This window comes from Vulpes vulpes, chromosome 6 (genome assembly GCF_048418805.1).
Source record: "Vulpes vulpes isolate BD-2025 chromosome 6, VulVul3, whole genome shotgun sequence".
Taxonomy (NCBI): Eukaryota; Metazoa; Chordata; class Mammalia; order Carnivora; family Canidae; genus Vulpes; species Vulpes vulpes.
Genome location: NC_132785.1, coordinates 87,387,281 through 87,405,079, shown reverse-complemented (window position 1 = coordinate 87,405,079; position 17,799 = coordinate 87,387,281). Strand labels below are relative to the sequence as shown.

Below are 17,799 nucleotides of genomic sequence, written 5' to 3'. Positions count from 1 at the left end.
GGTAAATAAGAAAGGCAAGGTCATTTGTGTACCTTCAAACAGCAAATGTGAACCATGATGAAAATAAAAACAATGGGCAAATTTAGATGGGGAGTTGGAAATGGGAAAGAGATGTCACAGAGAGCCACTAAAGTGACATTTAAGTTCTTGAGATTCAAGGGCCTGTGTACAGGCTCCCCAGGAGCAATGGAAGTTGTCATGGAGGCCAAGGTGTAATGATCCAGGGGTTGAGTATGGAGACGGCTAGGGATCAATGATGGCCTTATAGGCACAACTAAGAAATTGGGATGTGGGGTTACTGAAAGGCATTCAGCAGATCTGGTTTTCAAGATCACTAAGGTTACTGTGCGGAGAAGAGCTTGTAAGAAGGGAAGAGCTGAAGAGACGAATCAAGAAACTACTACAGAAGTCTGCGATGGAGACAATTCAGGGGCCCAGACCAGAAATGGAAGCTGGGGATGTATTTGGGGTGTGTAACAAGAGACCACAAGCCTTGGTAACTGAATAGTGGTACAGGGTGGGGGAAAGAGGAATCAAGGATGACACACAGTAGGCTTAAGCAGCTGGGTGGACTGTAGTATTTACTGAGGCTGGGGAAATAACAGGTTTGAAAGGGGAAAAAAAAAGTCAAGATTTCTATTTGGAGGGGTGCCTGGCTGGCTCAGTCAATAGAGCCTGCAACTCTTGATCTCTGGGTTTAGAGTCTGAGATCCACGCTGGATGTAGAGATTATTTAAAAATAAAATCTTAAAAAAAAATTTCTATTTGAAGAAATTTGCCTACTAGATACCTCACACATCCAGGTGGAGGTATCTAGTAGGCAATGGCATGAGCCTAGAGCTCAGAGGTTAGGTGTGACTGGAGATAAAATTTTGAAGTCACTAGGCTCATCCCACATGAGATCCATGAAGGCAAGGATTTTTTTTTACAAGTACATTCAAAGACTTTTATACTGGATTATAAGATACATTCATACAAGTCCCCTATCATCAGTGTATACAGCTCAATGAATTTTCACAAACTGCACATCCTATTAGCAATACCAAGATTAAGAATCAGAATATTACCCTCACCCCAGAAACTTGTTCCTGCTGCCCTCCAATCACAATAGCCCACTCCCTCTCAAAAGGATAATCACTAACCTGATTTCTAGCAGATTTACTTTGACAAGCTTTGCGTATTGTATAATGGAACCATACAGGTGTATTATTTTGCATCTGGTTTCTTTCATACAACCTTGTTGGTAACATTTGTCCACACTTCATTCATGTCCATTTTGTGGATGTATACATTTTATTTGTCCATCCTACTGTTGATGAAAATTTGGGTAGTTTCTACAGTTTATTACAAATAGTGCTACTGTAAATATGCAAATGCTAGCATATGTCTTTTGACAAGGATATGTGTTTTGGTTTTATTAAAAAAATATTTTGTTTATTTATTCATGAGAGACCTAGAGAGAGGCAGAAGCAGGCTTGCCGAAGGGAGCTTGATGTGGGACTCTATCCCAGGACCCTGGGATGACCTGAGCCAAAGGCAGGCACTCAACCACTGAGCCATCCAGATGCCTGGGGTATATGTTTCTACTGGTTATATATCTAGGAGTAGAATTCCTTAGTTATGAGATACACACTAAAGTCAAGAGAAGTTTTCTAAAGTGATCCATCCAATAGACACTTCCAGCATTCGAGAGTGCCAGCTGCTTTACATCCTTGGAACACGATTTTGTTTGGTTCCAGTGCCTAGAATAGTGGCTTACCTATATAGGTTGTAGATGCAGCAAATGTGCAGTATCTGATGGAAGAATGAATCTGAACTTAGATGACATTTCAAGCTGTGAGCCTGAATAGGATCATCTGGGAAGAAGTACAATTAGGAGGGCTGATGAGCAAACTTTTGGTGACTCCTACATTTAGAGAACTGGCAGGAGAGGAACAAGCAAAGGAGGAAAATGGGAGAGCATGGATGGAGTTCTTTAAACCAAGAGTAAAATATGTTTCAAAGAGGGGGCAGTCAACTGTTTTGAATTCAGCCAAGAGATCATAAGAGGAGGGCAGAGGTTGGGAAAGGAGTTAGAGTTCAAACCTGAAGGACATAAACATTCAATCATTGAAATGGAGACCTCAAATGGGCAACTGGAGATACCAGCCTGGAATTTATGAGTATAAATATATTTGTGAAGGAGAGACTGTACATGGAGAAGAGATAGGGTCCCAGCCTTGGTATTTGTGAGTATAAATATATTTGTGAAGGAGAGACTGTACATGGAGAAGAGATAGGGTCCCAGCCTTGAGGCAGTTCCACTTAGAAGTGGAACAGAGGCAGACACCCGCAAAACAGACTATATAGTGTCTGGTGTCTGAAGAAGTAGGAGAGAAACCTGGAAAGTGTCTTGTCACTGAGGTAATGCCAACATCAAAGGTGTGCAATGCTGATGAAAGTTTCAACAAAGTGAGAACAAAAAAACAATCACTGTATTTAACAACTACCAATTAATAACTACCTAAGTCAATAAATATTATTCTAGAACATCACCTCTGAATGCATAAAATCCCACTGTGTGGCTGTATCAAAATCTGCTCACCCAGTCCCATTACTGAATTCTTGGATTTTTCCCAAGCCTTTAAAATCATGGGAAATGTTGCCTTGAGCACAGTCTTAGACTTGAAATTGCTAGATGAAAGAAGCATGTACCTTCTAAAGAATAGCCAGCTATTCTCTAGGAAGGATGTACTACCACCAAGGAAATACAGTAATTGTAAAAACAGCCTTTACCATTCAGATAGGTAATATGTCGGATCTTACATTTGCATTTTTGTTATTAAAGTCTCGGGGTGCCTGGTTGGCTCAGTCAGAGAGACATGCAACTCTCGATCTCAGGGTCCTGAGTTCCAGCCCCAGGTTTGATGTGGAGATTACTAAAAAGAATAAACTTAAAAAAAAAAAGCCTTGTATGTTTATTAATCATTGGCTACTTATGAATAGCCTGCCCATATCCCTTGCCCCAAATGTGAGTTGTTATAGGGCAAATTGGTGAAATGGCCAGAAAACTGAAATGTTGGTTTGGTAAAGTAAAAAGTGTAGGCAAGCTTAAACTTGAGTTACAGCTGGTGAATAACGTTCATAAATGCTGGAAATTACAGTTACTACGACAGTGATTCTGCAAAAGTAATTGCCCCATGGCACAGGTGTCTAAAAACGCAGTGAGTAGAGTAGTTGGTTGATTTGAGGAAACTCGGAGGCTATTGTGGCACTTCACCATCCCTCTCCAATTCCCGCCCCTCCTCCCTGCTGCTGGCGGTGTCACTATGGCAACGCCCACGCGCTGCCCTAAGCTCGCTGCTCTCGCCGGCGGTTACGGAACTCGGCCGCCCCACTCTCGCAGAGCAGCGCCTCCACGACGCGTCCCATCCAGCTGGTCTCGGGTCGCTCTCCCCCCGGCCCGGGCGCGGCATGGCCAAGGCGGCAGCCTCGTCGCCGCTGGAGGACTTGGACCTGAGCGGAGAGGAGGTCCAGCGGCTCACCTCGGCCTTCCAGGACCCCGAGTTCCGGCGAATGTTCACCGAGTACGCCGAGGAGCTCACGGACCCGGAGAACCGGCGGCGCTACGAGGCGGAGATCACCGCGCTGGAGCGTGAACGCGGAGTGGACGTTCGGTTCGTGCACCCGCAGCCGGGTCACGTCCTGCGCACCAGCCTCGACGGCGCCGGGCGCTGCTTCGTGAACGTGTGTAGCAACGCGCTGGTGGGCGCGCCCAGCGGCCGGCCGGGCCCCAGCGGCGCGGCGGCCGGCAGCCAGTGGTCCCTGCCCTACAGCCTGGCCCCCGGCCGCGAGTACGCGGGGGGCCGAGGCACCCGCTACATGGTCTACGACGTCGTCTTCCACCCCAATGCGCTCGCGCTGGCCCGGCGCCACGAGCGCTTCCGCCAGATGCTGGACGCCACGGCCCTGGACGCCGTCGAGAAGCAGTTCGGGGTGAAGCTGGACTGCAGGAATGCCAAGACCCTGAAGATCAAGTACAAGGGGACTCCGGAGGCCGCCGTGCTGCGCACGCCGCTCCCCGGGGGCGTCCCGGCCCGGCCCGAGGGGGAGCCGGAGAGCCCTCTCCCCGATTTCCCCTACCCCTACCGGAGCCCGGCGGTGGCCGGGAGCTCAGAGGTCCCCCGGCCCCGGGCGCCCTCCCCGCCGGAGGCGGTCCTGCACCCCGCCCCCACGGAGCCTCGCTACAGCGTGGTGCAGCGCCACCACGTGGACCTCCAGGATTACCGCTGCTGCCGGGACTCGGCCCCCAGCCCGGTGCCCCGGGAGCTGGTGGTCACCATCGAGCTGCCGCTGTTGCGCTCGGCCGAGCAGGCGGCGCTCGAGGTGACGGGAAAGCGGCTGTGCCTCGACTCCAGGAAGCCGGACTACCGGCTGCGGCTGTCGCTGCCGTACCCGGTGGACGACAGCCGCGGCAGGGCGCAGTTCAACAAGGCCCGGCGACAGCTGGTGGTCACGCTCCCCGTGGCGCTCCCCGCCGCGCGCCCGGAGCCAGCCGCAGCGCCGGAAGAGGCCGTCCGCGCGGCCGGAACTGACGGCTCGGCGTGCGCTTCCGCTCGCGAGGGGGCGGTGGGCCCGGCGGGGGCTGGCGCCGGCAGCTGTGGCCGCGACTGCAGGCCTCCGGGGGCCGCGGACGCCGCTGCGGAGGGGCCCGTCTCCGAGCCCGAGGAGCGGGACTGGGACGAGCGAGCGGGGCGGACAGCGGGCATCGAGGAGGAGCCGCCTTCCGTAGCAGGAGACTCCCCCGGGGACGGAGGAGGAGGCTCCCCTCGGACCGCGTCCGGGAACCGTGACAGGGGGTCTGCAGGAAGGGGCAGCGCGCGTGGAGCTCTCAGGGCCGAGACGCGCGCGATCGGGGAGGACGCGGCCCGGGAGCCCTCGGACCGAGCCATGGGTGGTCCTGGGACCCGCGGCGGGGAACCTCTGTGTCCTCCTTTGCAGTGTAATCAGGATGAAGAATTCCTGACCCTGCTAATTCAAGTGCCTCGGATCCAGCCGCAAAGTCTTCAAGGGGATGTGAGCCCCTGCCGGTACAAATTATGCTTCTCCACCCAAGACTTAGTTTATTATTCCTTCTTTTTGCAATTCGCTCCGGAGAATAAATTGAGTACCAGAGAACCTGTGGCTAGTATTTCTCCAAACAATGCGGTGATAGAACTGGCCAAATCTCCAGAGTGCCATGGACCTTGGAGAGAGTGGTATTATGGTTTAAACAAGGATTCTTTGGAGGTAACAGTTCTTTCTAGACTCTTTATGTTTAAAGATTCCACCCCCCTTTTAAAATTTGCTCTTATAATCGACCCTGGAACAACACAGGTTGGAACTGCCTGGATCCACTAAATAAGCAGAACTTTTTGATAAATACAGGACAATACTATAAATGTATTTTCTCATGATTTTCTTAAAAACATTTTTTTCTCTACACATAAGAATACAGTATATGATACAACATACAAAATATGCGTTAATGGACTGTTATAGGTAAGGCATCCAGTCAACAGTAGGCTATTAGTCGTTAAGCTTTGGAGGTGTCAGAAGTAGTAGGTGGATTTTTCAACTGTGGGGGTCGGTTCCCCTAAACCCTCTGTTGTTGAAAGATCAACTGTATACATACTTGTTAACGTTAACATCAAGATCAGCTACATCTCTGTGGGCAGGTACTCCAGAACTTAGGGCTGAGCATTACCTAGTTTACTTAGGACATAATTTGCATGAATAGTGTGTTCTATTTTAGTTGCTACTATACTTTTTAGGTTATTGGAGTTCTTGAATTTCAGATTCAGTACTCCAGTACTATGGACTTTTTCAAAAGAATTGATTGATTGATTGATTGATGCAAAGGGGGTGATGGTGCAGGGGATCCCTGGGTGGCTTAGCGGTTTAACGCCAGCCTTCGGCGCAGGGCGTGATCCTGGAGTCCCGGAATCCAGTCCCGGGATCGAGTCCCACATCGGGCTCCCTGCATGGAGCCTGCTTCTCCCTCTGCCTGTGTCTCTGCCTCTCTCTCTCTCTCTGTGTTTCTCATGAATAAATAAATAAAATCTTTAAAAAAATTTTTTTAAAGGGAGGGGGGCAGAGGGAGAGAGAGAGAGAAGCAGACGTCCCCTGCTGAGCAGGAGCCTAAGCTGAGCTCACCCCAGGACTAGACACCTGGACATGAGCAGAAATCAAGAGTCAGTGCCTCAACCTGCTGAGCCACTCAGGCACCCCTCTTGATAATTTTTTTTTAAACTTTGTGAATTTTAAGTTCTAAGAAACTTTTTAAAACTCATAAATTAACAATTGGTGGTTTTCATTGAGATATGTATCAGTGTTACATGTAATTTTTTTTTTTTTTTTTAGCTTTTAACAGATTCAAGGGTTAAGTTCCCAGAAATGAAACTAGTTGCACAGATTATATATATATGTTGAGAATTAAGTTTTTAGCCTTGGGCTTTAACTTGCAAGAAATTTTCACTCCTTCCTGTGATTTTCTTAGATACTTGATAATAAGTTCCACTTTATGAGGGGTATGTTCTGTGAGAAGTGATTAATTTGAAACTCTCCCAAATGGTAAATAAATAGCCAGGGTGAAGTAAGATACTTTGTGAGAATATGAAGTTGACTATCTGTTTATATTATGAGAAGGGGGAAATTTAGGAAAGGGCAGTCATTTTCTAGAATTGTTTTATTTATCTATTAATTTCTAAAGTTTGAGTAATCTCTACCCTTCTCCCCGTCATGGGATTCAAACTCACTATGGGAGATCGAATTGCATGTTCCTTGGACTGAGCTAGCCAGGTGCCCCTGTAATTGTTTTAATAAATGTAAAAGTAACTTAAAAACTGGGAAGAAAGTTTTATGGATAAGCAATTGAAAGAATACCTAAAGGCTATTATTTTAATTTGATTTTCTAGAAGACTAACCTTATTTTACCAAAGAAACTAGACCAAAATGGGATTAGGGCAAATGTGTTTTCTATCTTTGATACCTGAAATAGGTTTATAATTACTTCATTAATCATCACATTTGGTAAGGCTGATGGGACCATAATAATCAGTTATTTGTCTTTATATTTCACGGTAGGATCTAAATATTAAAGTAAAATTTTAAAAAAATCACAAGAGTAACGGGTGGATAGACATATATAATGATTATATGTATTATATGAAAATAATTTTAAAGAGACTGATTTGTGACTGTCAAGGTCAGAATTGTTACTTTACACATAAACAAGTACAAAATATTTATAAAACAACAACAAAAAAATAGATTTATAAAGTCCTAAATATTCACTGGAAATTTTCCTAGAGCTTTAGGACCACTAAATTCAGAATCCTGTAAGAGTAAAATCAGTCATCAGGATAGGCAACTTTATGCAAATACTTTGTTTTAATCATAACCATTTCTATTATAAACATCATTTTTCCGTGGGCTAACTAAAAACCAAAGTATTTGGTTATTTTTGTGCAGTTAATGTGTCTTTTCCAGAGGCAGGAACCTTAGAAATGATTTAATTGGGGGATATTTCTCTAATACAGTTGTTCTGGACTTTAAAGTAATAGCGAGGAAATTACTCCAAATGTAAGATTTTTCTGTACCCAGCGTTCACAGTAGGTGTTCTTAAGTTTAAATACTGTTTAATGTAAGAGAACCTTAAACTTGTCTCTTTCTGATTTTGCCCTCCTATTTGGACTAAATGATGAACTATTTGGTAATTTATTTTTATGGAAGTACTTTTATTTTGGGCAACATTAAACTGATTTTATGAATTTTAAATATGGTTATCCCTTCAACATCCTAACTATATACCTATATTCACTTGACATGCATATGCACAAGTTGGTTTGTGTTTGGGAATCTGGCGAAAGTGATTTATGCGTTTCCTAATTATAGTTTGGAAATCTTTCCATGTCATCCTCTTGAAATCTGCCTCATTCTTATAAATAGCTATATGCTAGTGTCACAATGGATTATCTCAATGTGTAAAAATAGAATATACATCTCTTAAATAGTATATTTGGCTCTTGACTGGCTAAGAACTAAAAGGCAAACTGGTCACAAGATTTGAATGAATTCTGTCCTATATATTTATTAGCTATCTCATTAGGAAGTATTCTAAAATTAAATTACATTTTATATCTGCAACTGTATTTATAGCTCTAGAGATGATGTTATTCTTCTAATAAAATATTAAGAGAAAAAAAGGAGAGGAAAATACCATTTGTAAGTACGATTATCTCAGATTGTTAACAAAGACTTAACAGAAGGAACTAAGACTTTTTTCTTTTAGGCTCTTCTGTATGTATATACTATTGCTATTATTACTGCTCTGTACAATACAGTTTTCTTCTGCCAAGACAGCATCAGAATAACATTAAATATTTTCAAAGTATAATCCTGAAGTATGAACTTGTATGAGCTGTTTTTAGATCAACTGTGTCAAGAATGACCTATAAAGCAGAATATTTTGTCTCTTTTTATTTTAGGAAAGGCTATTTGTCAATGAAGAAAATGTCGATGAGGTTCTTGAAAAGGTCCCGAGCCCTCCACTTGATCAGCCAATGACTTTAACCCCACCATTAATTGAAGTTCTTGAGGTTACTGAAAGTAAGATTCATATTCATGCTAAGGTAAGGATTTGGTGGCCTTTGTAGTGATTTAGGACAAGGTTAAAGCCTGACAGAAAATTTTTGATTTCTTGATAGCATAACTTTAAATTAAATGTTCAGAATGGGGACACCTGGGTGGCTCAGTGAAATTAAATGTTCAGAATGGGGACACCTGGGTGGCTCAGTGGTTGAGCGTCTGTCTTTGCCTCAGGGCGTGATCCTGGGATCCCAGGATCAAGTCCCATATCAGACTCCCTGCTGGGGAGACTGGTTCTCCCTCTGCCTATGTCTCTGACTCTCTCTGTGTGTCTCTCATGAATAAGTAAATAAAATCTTTTTAAAATATATTAAAAATGAGGGGATCCCTGGGTGGCGCAGCGGTTTGGTGCCTGCCTTTGGCCCAGGGCGAGATCCTGGAGACCCAGGATCGAATCCCACGTCAGGCTCCCTGCATGGAGCCTGCTTCTCCTTCTGCCTGTGTCTCTGCCTCTCTCTCTCTCTGTGACTATCATAAATAAATTTTAAAAAAAATTTAAAAAAATAAAATATATTAAAAATGAAAAAAACGTACAGAATGGCTGGGAAGACAAGAGGAGTAAAGACCTTTTTTCTTTTTTTTTAAATTCACGTTTTCTTTTTTTTTTTTTTTTTTTTTAATTTTTATTTATTTATGATAGACACAGAGAGAGAGAGAGAGGCAGAGACACAGGCAGAGGGAGAAGCAGGCTCCATGCACCGGGAGCCTGATGTGGGATTCGATCCTGGGTCTCCAGGATCGCGCCCTGGGCCAAAAGCAAGCGCCAAACCACTGCGCCACCCAGGGATCCCGAGTAAAGACCTTTTTCGCATGTATTTTATTATGTGCCAAAATGTTGTGGTTCATTTTCACAAATATCTCATTAAATCCGGAAATAACTTTCCACTGAGGAACAGGGAAACTAACATTTGGGAAGTTGGAGTCCTACTCTAGAGACAAGTCTTTTTGACTCTCAAACCATGGGAAGGAGCTATGTGATTCAGTTTGCTCATTCTTTCTAGTTGAACCTTAAGTTTGGTTATTTTTAGTCTTCAGTATTGGACACAGAAATTATTTACTAACTAGCACAATTGACTTATATATATGAATTGGGGAGAGAGTGGCTCTGGAGAATTACAGAAATTTAAGAAAATTTAAGAAATTCAAGAACGTCTTTATAAGAGTGAATACTAAAGGGTTTATAGGCCAGGATTATTTTATTCTGAAGGAGATAAGAAGTCATTGAAAGGAATTAATCAAGAATTAGTGCCAGGTTTGCACTGTCTGTATTGTTAAAAAAGAACTGGCAGCATCTGGAAGAGGACTTTGAGGGGGAAGCCTGGGAGCCTATCTGCAGATCTGCAAGCATTGTTCCCTAACAACTTTTTTTTCTTAAAGAGTTTACTTATTTATTTACGAGAGACAGAGAGAGCGAGCGAGACAGAGAGCGAGAGCGAGCATATACGAGCAGGGGGCAGGGCAGAAGGAGAGGGAGACACAAGCTCCTCACTGGGGAAGGAGCCCAACATGGGGCTCAGTCCCAGGACCCTGGGATCATGACCTGAGCCGAAGGCAGATGCTTAACCCACTGAGCCACTCAAGCACCTCACAACTTAAAAAAAAAAAAACCATTTCGAGGGAGTACTACAATTTAATTTATTTTTTTCAAAGATTCTTAATTTGTTGTTTCTCTTGACATAGTTGCAAGAATGTAGTAACTCTGAGCAGCTTCATGAAAAGGATGAAAAAGTCAATGAAGGAAGTCATCTAACTGAAAATAGAGAACATCCTGCCACCTCAACAACTGATTCTGATTCATCTATAGCAGATAAAGTACTAGAAACAGACAGTTGTGGTTCGGTTGTATGCTTGCAACAAGGATCTCTTGATGTTTCTCACATGGTATTTGGAAAGTCTCAGCAACCTGAGTCAAAAATGGAACCTGAATTTATAAAAGAAAAAAGTCTTGTTTACCCAAATGAGGAAAAAGATGATTTAAAAGAACCAGTAATAACAGAAGAGAAGGAATTAAATGGAGATGACCGATCTTCATTACTAAACAAAACTACAGTGCACAATTTACCTGGTCTCAGTAACATAAGAGAAATCAATACACAGGACGGTAGTGTGCAGTTTATTAAAGATCATGTGACTCAATGTGCATTCAGTTTTCATAATTCTTTGCTATATGACTTGGATTAATTCTATATAATTTTAGAGCTTAAAAGTTATGAGTAAAAATTTTTTAGACTTAAAATAGATGATCTTCCTGTTAACTACTATCTTGAAGTATTCAAGAAAATATAAAATTAAAATTTGCAATTTTGACTCTAATGGGGAAACTGGAGATACTTATTTTTTTGCATGTAGAGTTTATACAAAGTTTCCTTAATTACAGGGATTTTTGTGATTCCTCTGATGTATATTTTTTCTAATGGACAGTTAAACATTTAGTTTTAATACAACTTGTATATATTTGCTTGTTTGTTTTTGGCTTCTTTTGTTTACCATTACTTTAATAAAGTTTCAAAGTAAATATTCACTAAGTTGTGTCTGTTACAAAAAGTAATTCTCAAGAATGCAATTAATTAGAAATCAGTATGTGTGTGTAGGGGGTAGAATCTCAAAACTGTGCATTTATGTTTCACTAAATAGGATATATTTATGCTTGAAATAGGTTCTTAGAACTTTACTAACAAATACTAATCATCCAATCACAATACAAATACAATGAATAATATTTAGTATTTTTGCTTCAACTGTATTAGGTGTGTCACACACACACAAAATAAAGTTATATAGTGATGCCTTTGAAAATTCAACTTCTTGAAAGATGTTTTTGGAAGTTACAGTATTAAGACCTTTCTTGGTTTTACAGAATACATTTATGAATTTTTTTAAAAGCTTTTAAGGAATCTCTACATCCAAACATGGGGCTCGAACTTACAACCCTGAGAGCAAGAGTTGCACATTCCACCGACTGAGCCAGCCAGACACCCCTACGTTTATGAATTTTAGAACATGAAAATGGACCAAAAAAGCCAGTGTTTTCATCAGTTTCTTTTGTAATATCTAAGAAAGGGCAGCAGATAATATATCTTAACAGTGGCTAAGTTAATATTTTTATTGGAGGCCAGGAGAAAATCCAAATAGACTTTTTCTCACAAAAATTTTTAGTGCGGCATGAAAGAAAATGTAGAAAGGAAATTTTTTGTTGATCTAATCGCTGACCCCAAAGCCATGAGCTGACGCACCTATTTCTGATTCAAAAGAGCTACTAATTCAAACCTCTGGCCTAAGTTCATCCTGGAAATTAACTAATTTCTCTAGTTCTTTGAACTAGCTCTTTCAGAGCACCAAGTTAGTACAAAGCCTGGCAATTCATCCTGATTTACATTTATAACCCCTATAAAATCTGGAACGAGATTGGGCTGTGAGGGGAATATAAAGGTAGCTCATAAAGCAAAAGAATTATTTGTTCCACCTACAACGACCATATGCATTTCTCAACCATAATAGGACTCTTATTTGATGAAATAATTTCAAAATTGTCCATTTAATACACAATATTCTTAAACTGAAATGATGTCATAGCTACACAGAAATTAGACTGAGTAATTTCTGATTGAATGCAAGCAATTAAACTTCCACATTAAATATGGAATAAATATTAAGCATGTTCCCTATTATTTACCATGTCCTTTTAAAAAGTATGATTTCAGTTAAAAATAAATTGGCACTAGAATAGGTTTCACTTTGGCATGACTGAACTTTCTATCATTTCTCGCTTTTGAAAACAATTTAGGCTGTATTCACTTACACAGCAGCTTTTTATTGTTCATTATCTGTGCCTGGCCAATTTGAAAGCCAGTTTCTTCCAAAGGGAATGCATTGTCAAGAGTGGGGTTTTCTTTATTTCAAACACAGTTTATATGAATATGATACACAAATAGTTCATATGAAGATGTAAACTTTAAAACTTCTAGAATACCTTCACTGAATTTTGGTGTAAAGAGTCAACAAAATTTATTCTGCAAAATAACTGGGAACCTTTTTATGCAAAAATGAGTATTTTATTTTGGCAGCACTAAAGGAAAAAAAAACCCACTGTATTTCTACATTGAGGTGAAAACAGTGTTTAAACTTTCTTATCAAATACATTCCAAAAGAAAGTGTGTTTTATGAAGGTTCCAAAGCACAGGCAAATCTTAACACAATAATACAGGAATCTGTAATACTGAAAATGTCTTTTCCGATAGGGTGTTTAACAAACATAACTTTTGAATTATAAAACCAGTGAAGTAATCCCTTCCTAGTAACCGTGTTGAGTGAAATTGGGCTTTGTTCCATTAATACTCTAATAATTCCGTTGTAATACTTTTTACTGCTAAGACACTTTTAAAGTCTGTACTTAAAATAAGTTTTGAAAGTCGAAAAGTGTACAAAGTTCCAGATAAAAAGATTAATAGATGCAATTTAAATAAAATTTTTCTTTTACCAATTAACAATGATTACCTTTAGCAGATACAGATTGAACTTTAAAACCCAACTCTCGAAAACTTGTGTTTAAATTTTAATCAGACATCGAAGGAAAAGATTACCATATTTGGACACCTTTTACAAGAATTTTTTTTTTTCCGTATTAAAGCAGAAACCAGTTTCTAAACCCTTTTATTCAATTGTATATTCTGTTTGGACAAATATCAAAAATAGAAGACTGTCACTTTTGCTTTTGTAATTGTGATTTTTCACTGCAGTCTTCTATAACTTTTACAGAGTTCATGGTCCCTAATATCTCCCCACCCTCCATTTTTCCTAGGTGGGGAAATGGCTGCCACAAACTTTTCACTGATAATTAGAGTTTCTGGAAACAAGTACTGTTTGTTACTATTTAAGAGTGACTCAATTTGGGCACTCTGGGTGGACGGTTTACAGGTTTTCTTGTGATGCATACCACAGTCTCCAGCATGAAATATCCTAGGAACCTGAGGAACCAGCACTTTCCAGAACTTTGGAAGACAAGATACAGTTAAATATTGAAGAGTCCAGTCCCAGTTATAATCATCATAAGTACAGAAAGTGTCTGTGCACTCAATCAGCTTCTGATAGGCATCCCGGGTCAAGGCTAGACCCATATTGTGCTCTGTGGATTTCCAAGTTTTCACATCTACCTTGTCGGCAATGCCATGGAAACTTCGAATGGCCGTATAGGTCCCCAGGGAGAGAACATCACACTCAGGACACTCTTCCTGCTTTAACTTCCACATCTTTTTGAAGACATGGTAAAAGTCTGGGGCTAAATAGTGATCCTCCTCTAGGAAAAGTATGAGGCCAGCATAGTCTCGAAGAACTTTGACCCTTTCCCATACAAAATGCAGCTTCCACCACCAGTGGTGTTTGGTTTGGGAGAACTTGGCCTCTCTATAATGGCCAAAGGAGTCGGGATACTCAGCATTGATGCATCCCATCTTCAAAGCTGCATTCTTCTCCAGGTCTCTGGGGCAATCTCTGGGGTCGCTGCCTGGAAACTCGTTGGGGTACAACTGAATGCTGAAAGGAAAGAACACCTGCAGAACCGGACAGAAATCCACCCCAGCGATCAGCTGATTGATTTCTGTGGACCAGAAGTCATGGCTAAAGATGACGAGGACGTTGTCAATGCCCTGGGCTTTTCGGAGTGAGTCCAGCAGCAGTCTGAGGTAATCGGGCCGGTTATGCACCTGGACCACCAGCACCAGCTCCCGCGGTGCCCAGGAGCCGGCCTTATCTACATTCCTCAGCGTCTGGTCAAAGTTCAGCTGGTACACCAGGGACCTGTACCGCAGCGTCAGGTTGTCCGCCTCGGGCTGCGGGGCCGCCGGGACCAGAGGAGCCGCCGACTCGTTGGAGACCCGGCGGATGCCCACGGACACCGCAGAATGGTCCCCGCCCCGGCCGCCCGCACCTCGCGCGGGCTCGGCGTCCAGCAGCGGCGGGGCGAGGGCCTCGTTCTTCCTTTGTCGCCCATTGCTGCTCCAGAGGACGAAGCCGCAGGCGGCCACCACGAGCGTCAGGATCAGCACCTTCCGCTTGTAGATGCGGAACCTCATGGTCTCCAGGGCCGGGAGCGCGGGCGGGCGGGCGCGAAAAGGAGCTAGCGGCTTCTGCACAGAAGGGGCGGGCGGGTGGTGGCCGTCGCCTGGGCCTGTAGCAGTCGGTACTGGCCCCCGCGGCTGCCCCAGCTAACTCATCTCGGGTCCCGGGGGTCCTGGGGCCCGAAGGGTCTCAGTTCCCCCGAGCCGCCCAGGCTCCCCACATCCTCGCCTGGCAGCGGCAGCTCGGGCAGCGGCCCCGCCGCTAGGAGCCGCGGCTCGGCGTCGCCTCGGTCCTCTCCATTCAGCACGGGTCCCGGAAGAAGCCCCGCCGCGGCCCCACCGCACCCCCGCGGGGTTACCTGCGCCTCCAGCGGCCCTGCGTCCTCTGCTCTCTCATCCTTACGCGGGCCCCAGGCCGCCGAGAGCCAGCGACGCAACCTCGCCCCACTCCGCCGGCGACCGTTCTGACAACCCGCGACTGGCCCGCCGAGCGCCGCGGCCCTCGGGCCCACACCCCTCCGGCCCGCCCCTGGGGCCGCTGGTTGGAGCTTCCCGGACGCGTCCGGAGACGCCAGGCCGCCGCTGCCTGCTGCCTATTGGGCCGTAGCACTGTCGCTCACGCTCAGTTCCTACTTCCGCTTGGTCTTCCCTTTCCTGTGAGGCGCGAGCGAAGCGAGGTGAGGCGGGTGGACGCCGAGTTTCCCGGTAAGCTGGGGCGGGAGCGCCGGGGTCTCCGCGGGAGCCTCCGGTGCTCTGAGTCTGGGGGGGGCCCACCCGCCGCCTTGGCTTGGTACTTAGAGGACTGGCGTCTCCCTCGGAAGGGGCTCCTCACGAATGGCGGCTAGTGGGCCGGAGACACTAAGGACACGTCAGCCTTCAGGGCTGCTGACGGGTGACGGCGCTTCGGAGGGAAAGTGAAACCAGACTAGGCAGTTGCCGAAGGAGGAACTGCAGCGGCCGCAGCGCTGGCCGCACCCGAGCCGAGCCGAGCCGGGATACGCAGGAGCTAGAACAGGGAGGAAGGGGCTGCGAGGAAGAGTCCACCACGGTGGCCGTCTCCGGGAGAGGAAACTGGGTAACCGCCACCGCTCAAGCTCCGAAGGACCCGGGTTGTAGGGGGAGCTGTCTCCTGGGCGCCCCTGTGCTGCTGCTCGTGCGGATTTTTAGTGAATCTAATCCATTAATGCCCCAAGCATTCCCAAAAGGCGTGCACTCTTACGTTTATGTATTGACTCCTATGTAAAAGGAGTACTTGGTGGGTTTATACATTACTGATAAGTGTAACGTTTTCTTAAATTTTTAGAGCACTTTATTCAAAATGTTTAATGTCTGTTACTGTAATTTTAAATGTTTCACCAGTTTTCGTCGTGCAGACAACGCCACTGCAGAGATGGTCAATGTTCCCAAAACCCGAAGGACTTTCTGTAAGAAGTGTGGAAAGCATCAGCCTCACAAAGTGACCCAGTATAAGAAGGGCAAGGATTCCCTTTATGCCCAGGGAAAGAGGCGCTATGATCGGAAGCAGAGTGGCTATGGTGGGCAGACAAAGCCAATTTTCCGGAAGAAGGCTAAAACCACAAAGAAGATTGTGCTGAGGCTTGAATGCGTTGAACCTAACTGCAGGTCCAAGAGGATGCTGGCCATTAAGAGATGCAAGCATTTCGAACTGGGAGGAGATAAGAAGAGAAAAGGCCAAGTGATCCAGTTCTAAGCTTTGCGATTTTGAGAGGAAAATGTTGACGCTGTAGAAGAATTACGCATTTGAAAATAAATGCAGTGATACTTTTACTCAAATATTTTGTGTTTTCTTGAAATCCAAATAGAATCACATGCCTAACGTGATTCATAATTAGGGAAATGATAGCAAATTTGTCAATGAACTAAGATTTATCCTCTTCTCAAATTCTTATATTTAGTTCCACAAAATTGGAATTTTGCATTTATATATAAAGAATATAGGAGTCTCACTCCCAACTTTACAGCTAGGTTATGGAGATAAATCACATTAGCAGGGAAAAAACTACTTTCTTTACTTTTTCTGGTCAATTTCAAATTTATGTGTTAGATGAATTCGTAATCATGACTGATGAGCTGCTGGGAAAGGTCTCAAATCAGATTTTGAAGAAAGTAAATGAAGAGGATAAATTAGGCCTGCCTATAGCTGACTGGAGCAGAGTATCCAAGTTGAGGTATAAAAAGCTGACTTGCAAATTAGGGGGGGGGGGAGCACTAGCCATATATAGGTATTTAAATTAAAAATGCACTTGCTCAGTTACACTAGCTACATTTAGTGCTCAACAGCCACACATGTTGAGTGGCTACCCCTACTGGACAACACAGATAACCTTTCCATCATAGTTTTTGGGACAGCACCATAGCACCCTTTTAGACTGGTCCTGAATGTAAGGCAGGAATTCAAAACAGTTCTAAAGCAAGAGATTCTGAAGCTATGAAAAAAATGTGAGTCCATGATGGCACAAACTAGATTTTTTAGAAATCATTTTGGGAGATACTCAAATGTTGCAACTTCTTGGTCATAGGTTTGAGAAAGTAAGCAGTAACCACTGAAAATTGAATGGAAGGCTGAAAATCAAGTGAGCCTTGTAACCCATGGGAGGTAAAACAGTATCAAAAAAAGTGACAAAGCGTATGGGTTATGAAAAAAATTCTGCATTTTGTACAAGGATTTTAAGTTGGCCAAGATATTTACATGGGATGGCTCATAGATGAATAAGAATGCAAAGGCAAAGGGCAAGGGGTAAGGGTAACAGCTGGTTGGCACTTTGTCCCAACATAGATATATTTGATTTGTTGATGATGAAAAATGACTTTCTAGGGATGCCTGGGTACCTCGGTGGTTAAGCGTCTGCCTTTGGCTCAGGGCATGATACCGGAGTCTGGGGATGGAGTCCCACAAAGGGCTTGCTTGCTGCATGGAACCTGCTTCTCCCTCTGCCTAAATGCCTCTGCTTCTGTGTCTCTCTTGAATAAATAAATAAAATCTTAAAAAAATTAAAAAACTCCACTTAAAATAACTTTCTACAAGAACATGTAAAAATTGGATACACGGGCAGCCTGG

General features: G+C 43.9%; 3 protein-coding genes across 3 annotated transcripts; 2 read left to right on the top strand and 1 right to left on the bottom strand.

Annotated features, from left to right (window-relative positions):
- The first annotated feature begins 924 nt into the window (after window positions 1–924).
- DNAAF2 (dynein axonemal assembly factor 2) lies at window positions 925–16,514 on the top strand. The gene is made up of 4 exons (XM_026000748.2): window positions 925–5,268; window positions 8,508–8,651; window positions 10,348–15,425; window positions 16,080–16,514. Exons 1-3 carry the CDS (start codon window positions 3,454–3,456, stop codon window positions 10,846–10,848), a joined length of 2,460 nt encoding a protein of 819 aa, XP_025856533.2. The 5' UTR covers window positions 925–3,453; the 3' UTR covers window positions 10,849–15,425; window positions 16,080–16,514.
- Window positions 12,698–14,735, bottom strand: MGAT2 (alpha-1,6-mannosyl-glycoprotein 2-beta-N-acetylglucosaminyltransferase). The gene has a single exon (XM_026000749.2). It carries the CDS (start codon window positions 14,733–14,735, stop codon window positions 13,395–13,397), a length of 1,341 nt encoding a protein of 446 aa, XP_025856534.1. The 3' UTR covers window positions 12,698–13,394.
- RPL36AL (ribosomal protein L36a like) lies at window positions 16,111–16,514 on the top strand. The gene has a single exon (XM_072761492.1). It carries the CDS (start codon window positions 16,111–16,113, stop codon window positions 16,429–16,431), a length of 321 nt encoding a protein of 106 aa, XP_072617593.1. The 3' UTR covers window positions 16,432–16,514.
- Window positions 16,515–17,799: the final 1,285 nt, after the last annotated feature.

What these genes read in the sequence shown, in the direction of transcription:
- RPL36AL (XM_072761492.1), top strand. Translation starts at nt 16,111, where the DNA reads ATGGTCAATGTTCCCAAAACCCGAAGGACTTTCTGTAAGAAGTGTGGA.
- MGAT2 (XM_026000749.2), bottom strand. Translation starts at nt 14,735, where the DNA reads ATGAGGTTCCGCATCTACAAGCGGAAGGTGCTGATCCTGACGCTCGTG.
- DNAAF2 (XM_026000748.2), top strand. Translation starts at nt 3,454, where the DNA reads ATGGCCAAGGCGGCAGCCTCGTCGCCGCTGGAGGACTTGGACCTGAGC. An exon ending in TAAACAAGGATTCTTTGGAG is followed by an intron (nt 5,269 to 8,507) that starts GTAACAGTTCTT and finishes TTTTTATTTTAG; the next exon opens with GAAAGGCTATTTGTCAATGA. An exon ending in AGATTCATATTCATGCTAAG is followed by an intron (nt 8,652 to 10,347) that starts GTAAGGATTTGG and finishes CTCTTGACATAG; the next exon opens with TTGCAAGAATGTAGTAACTC.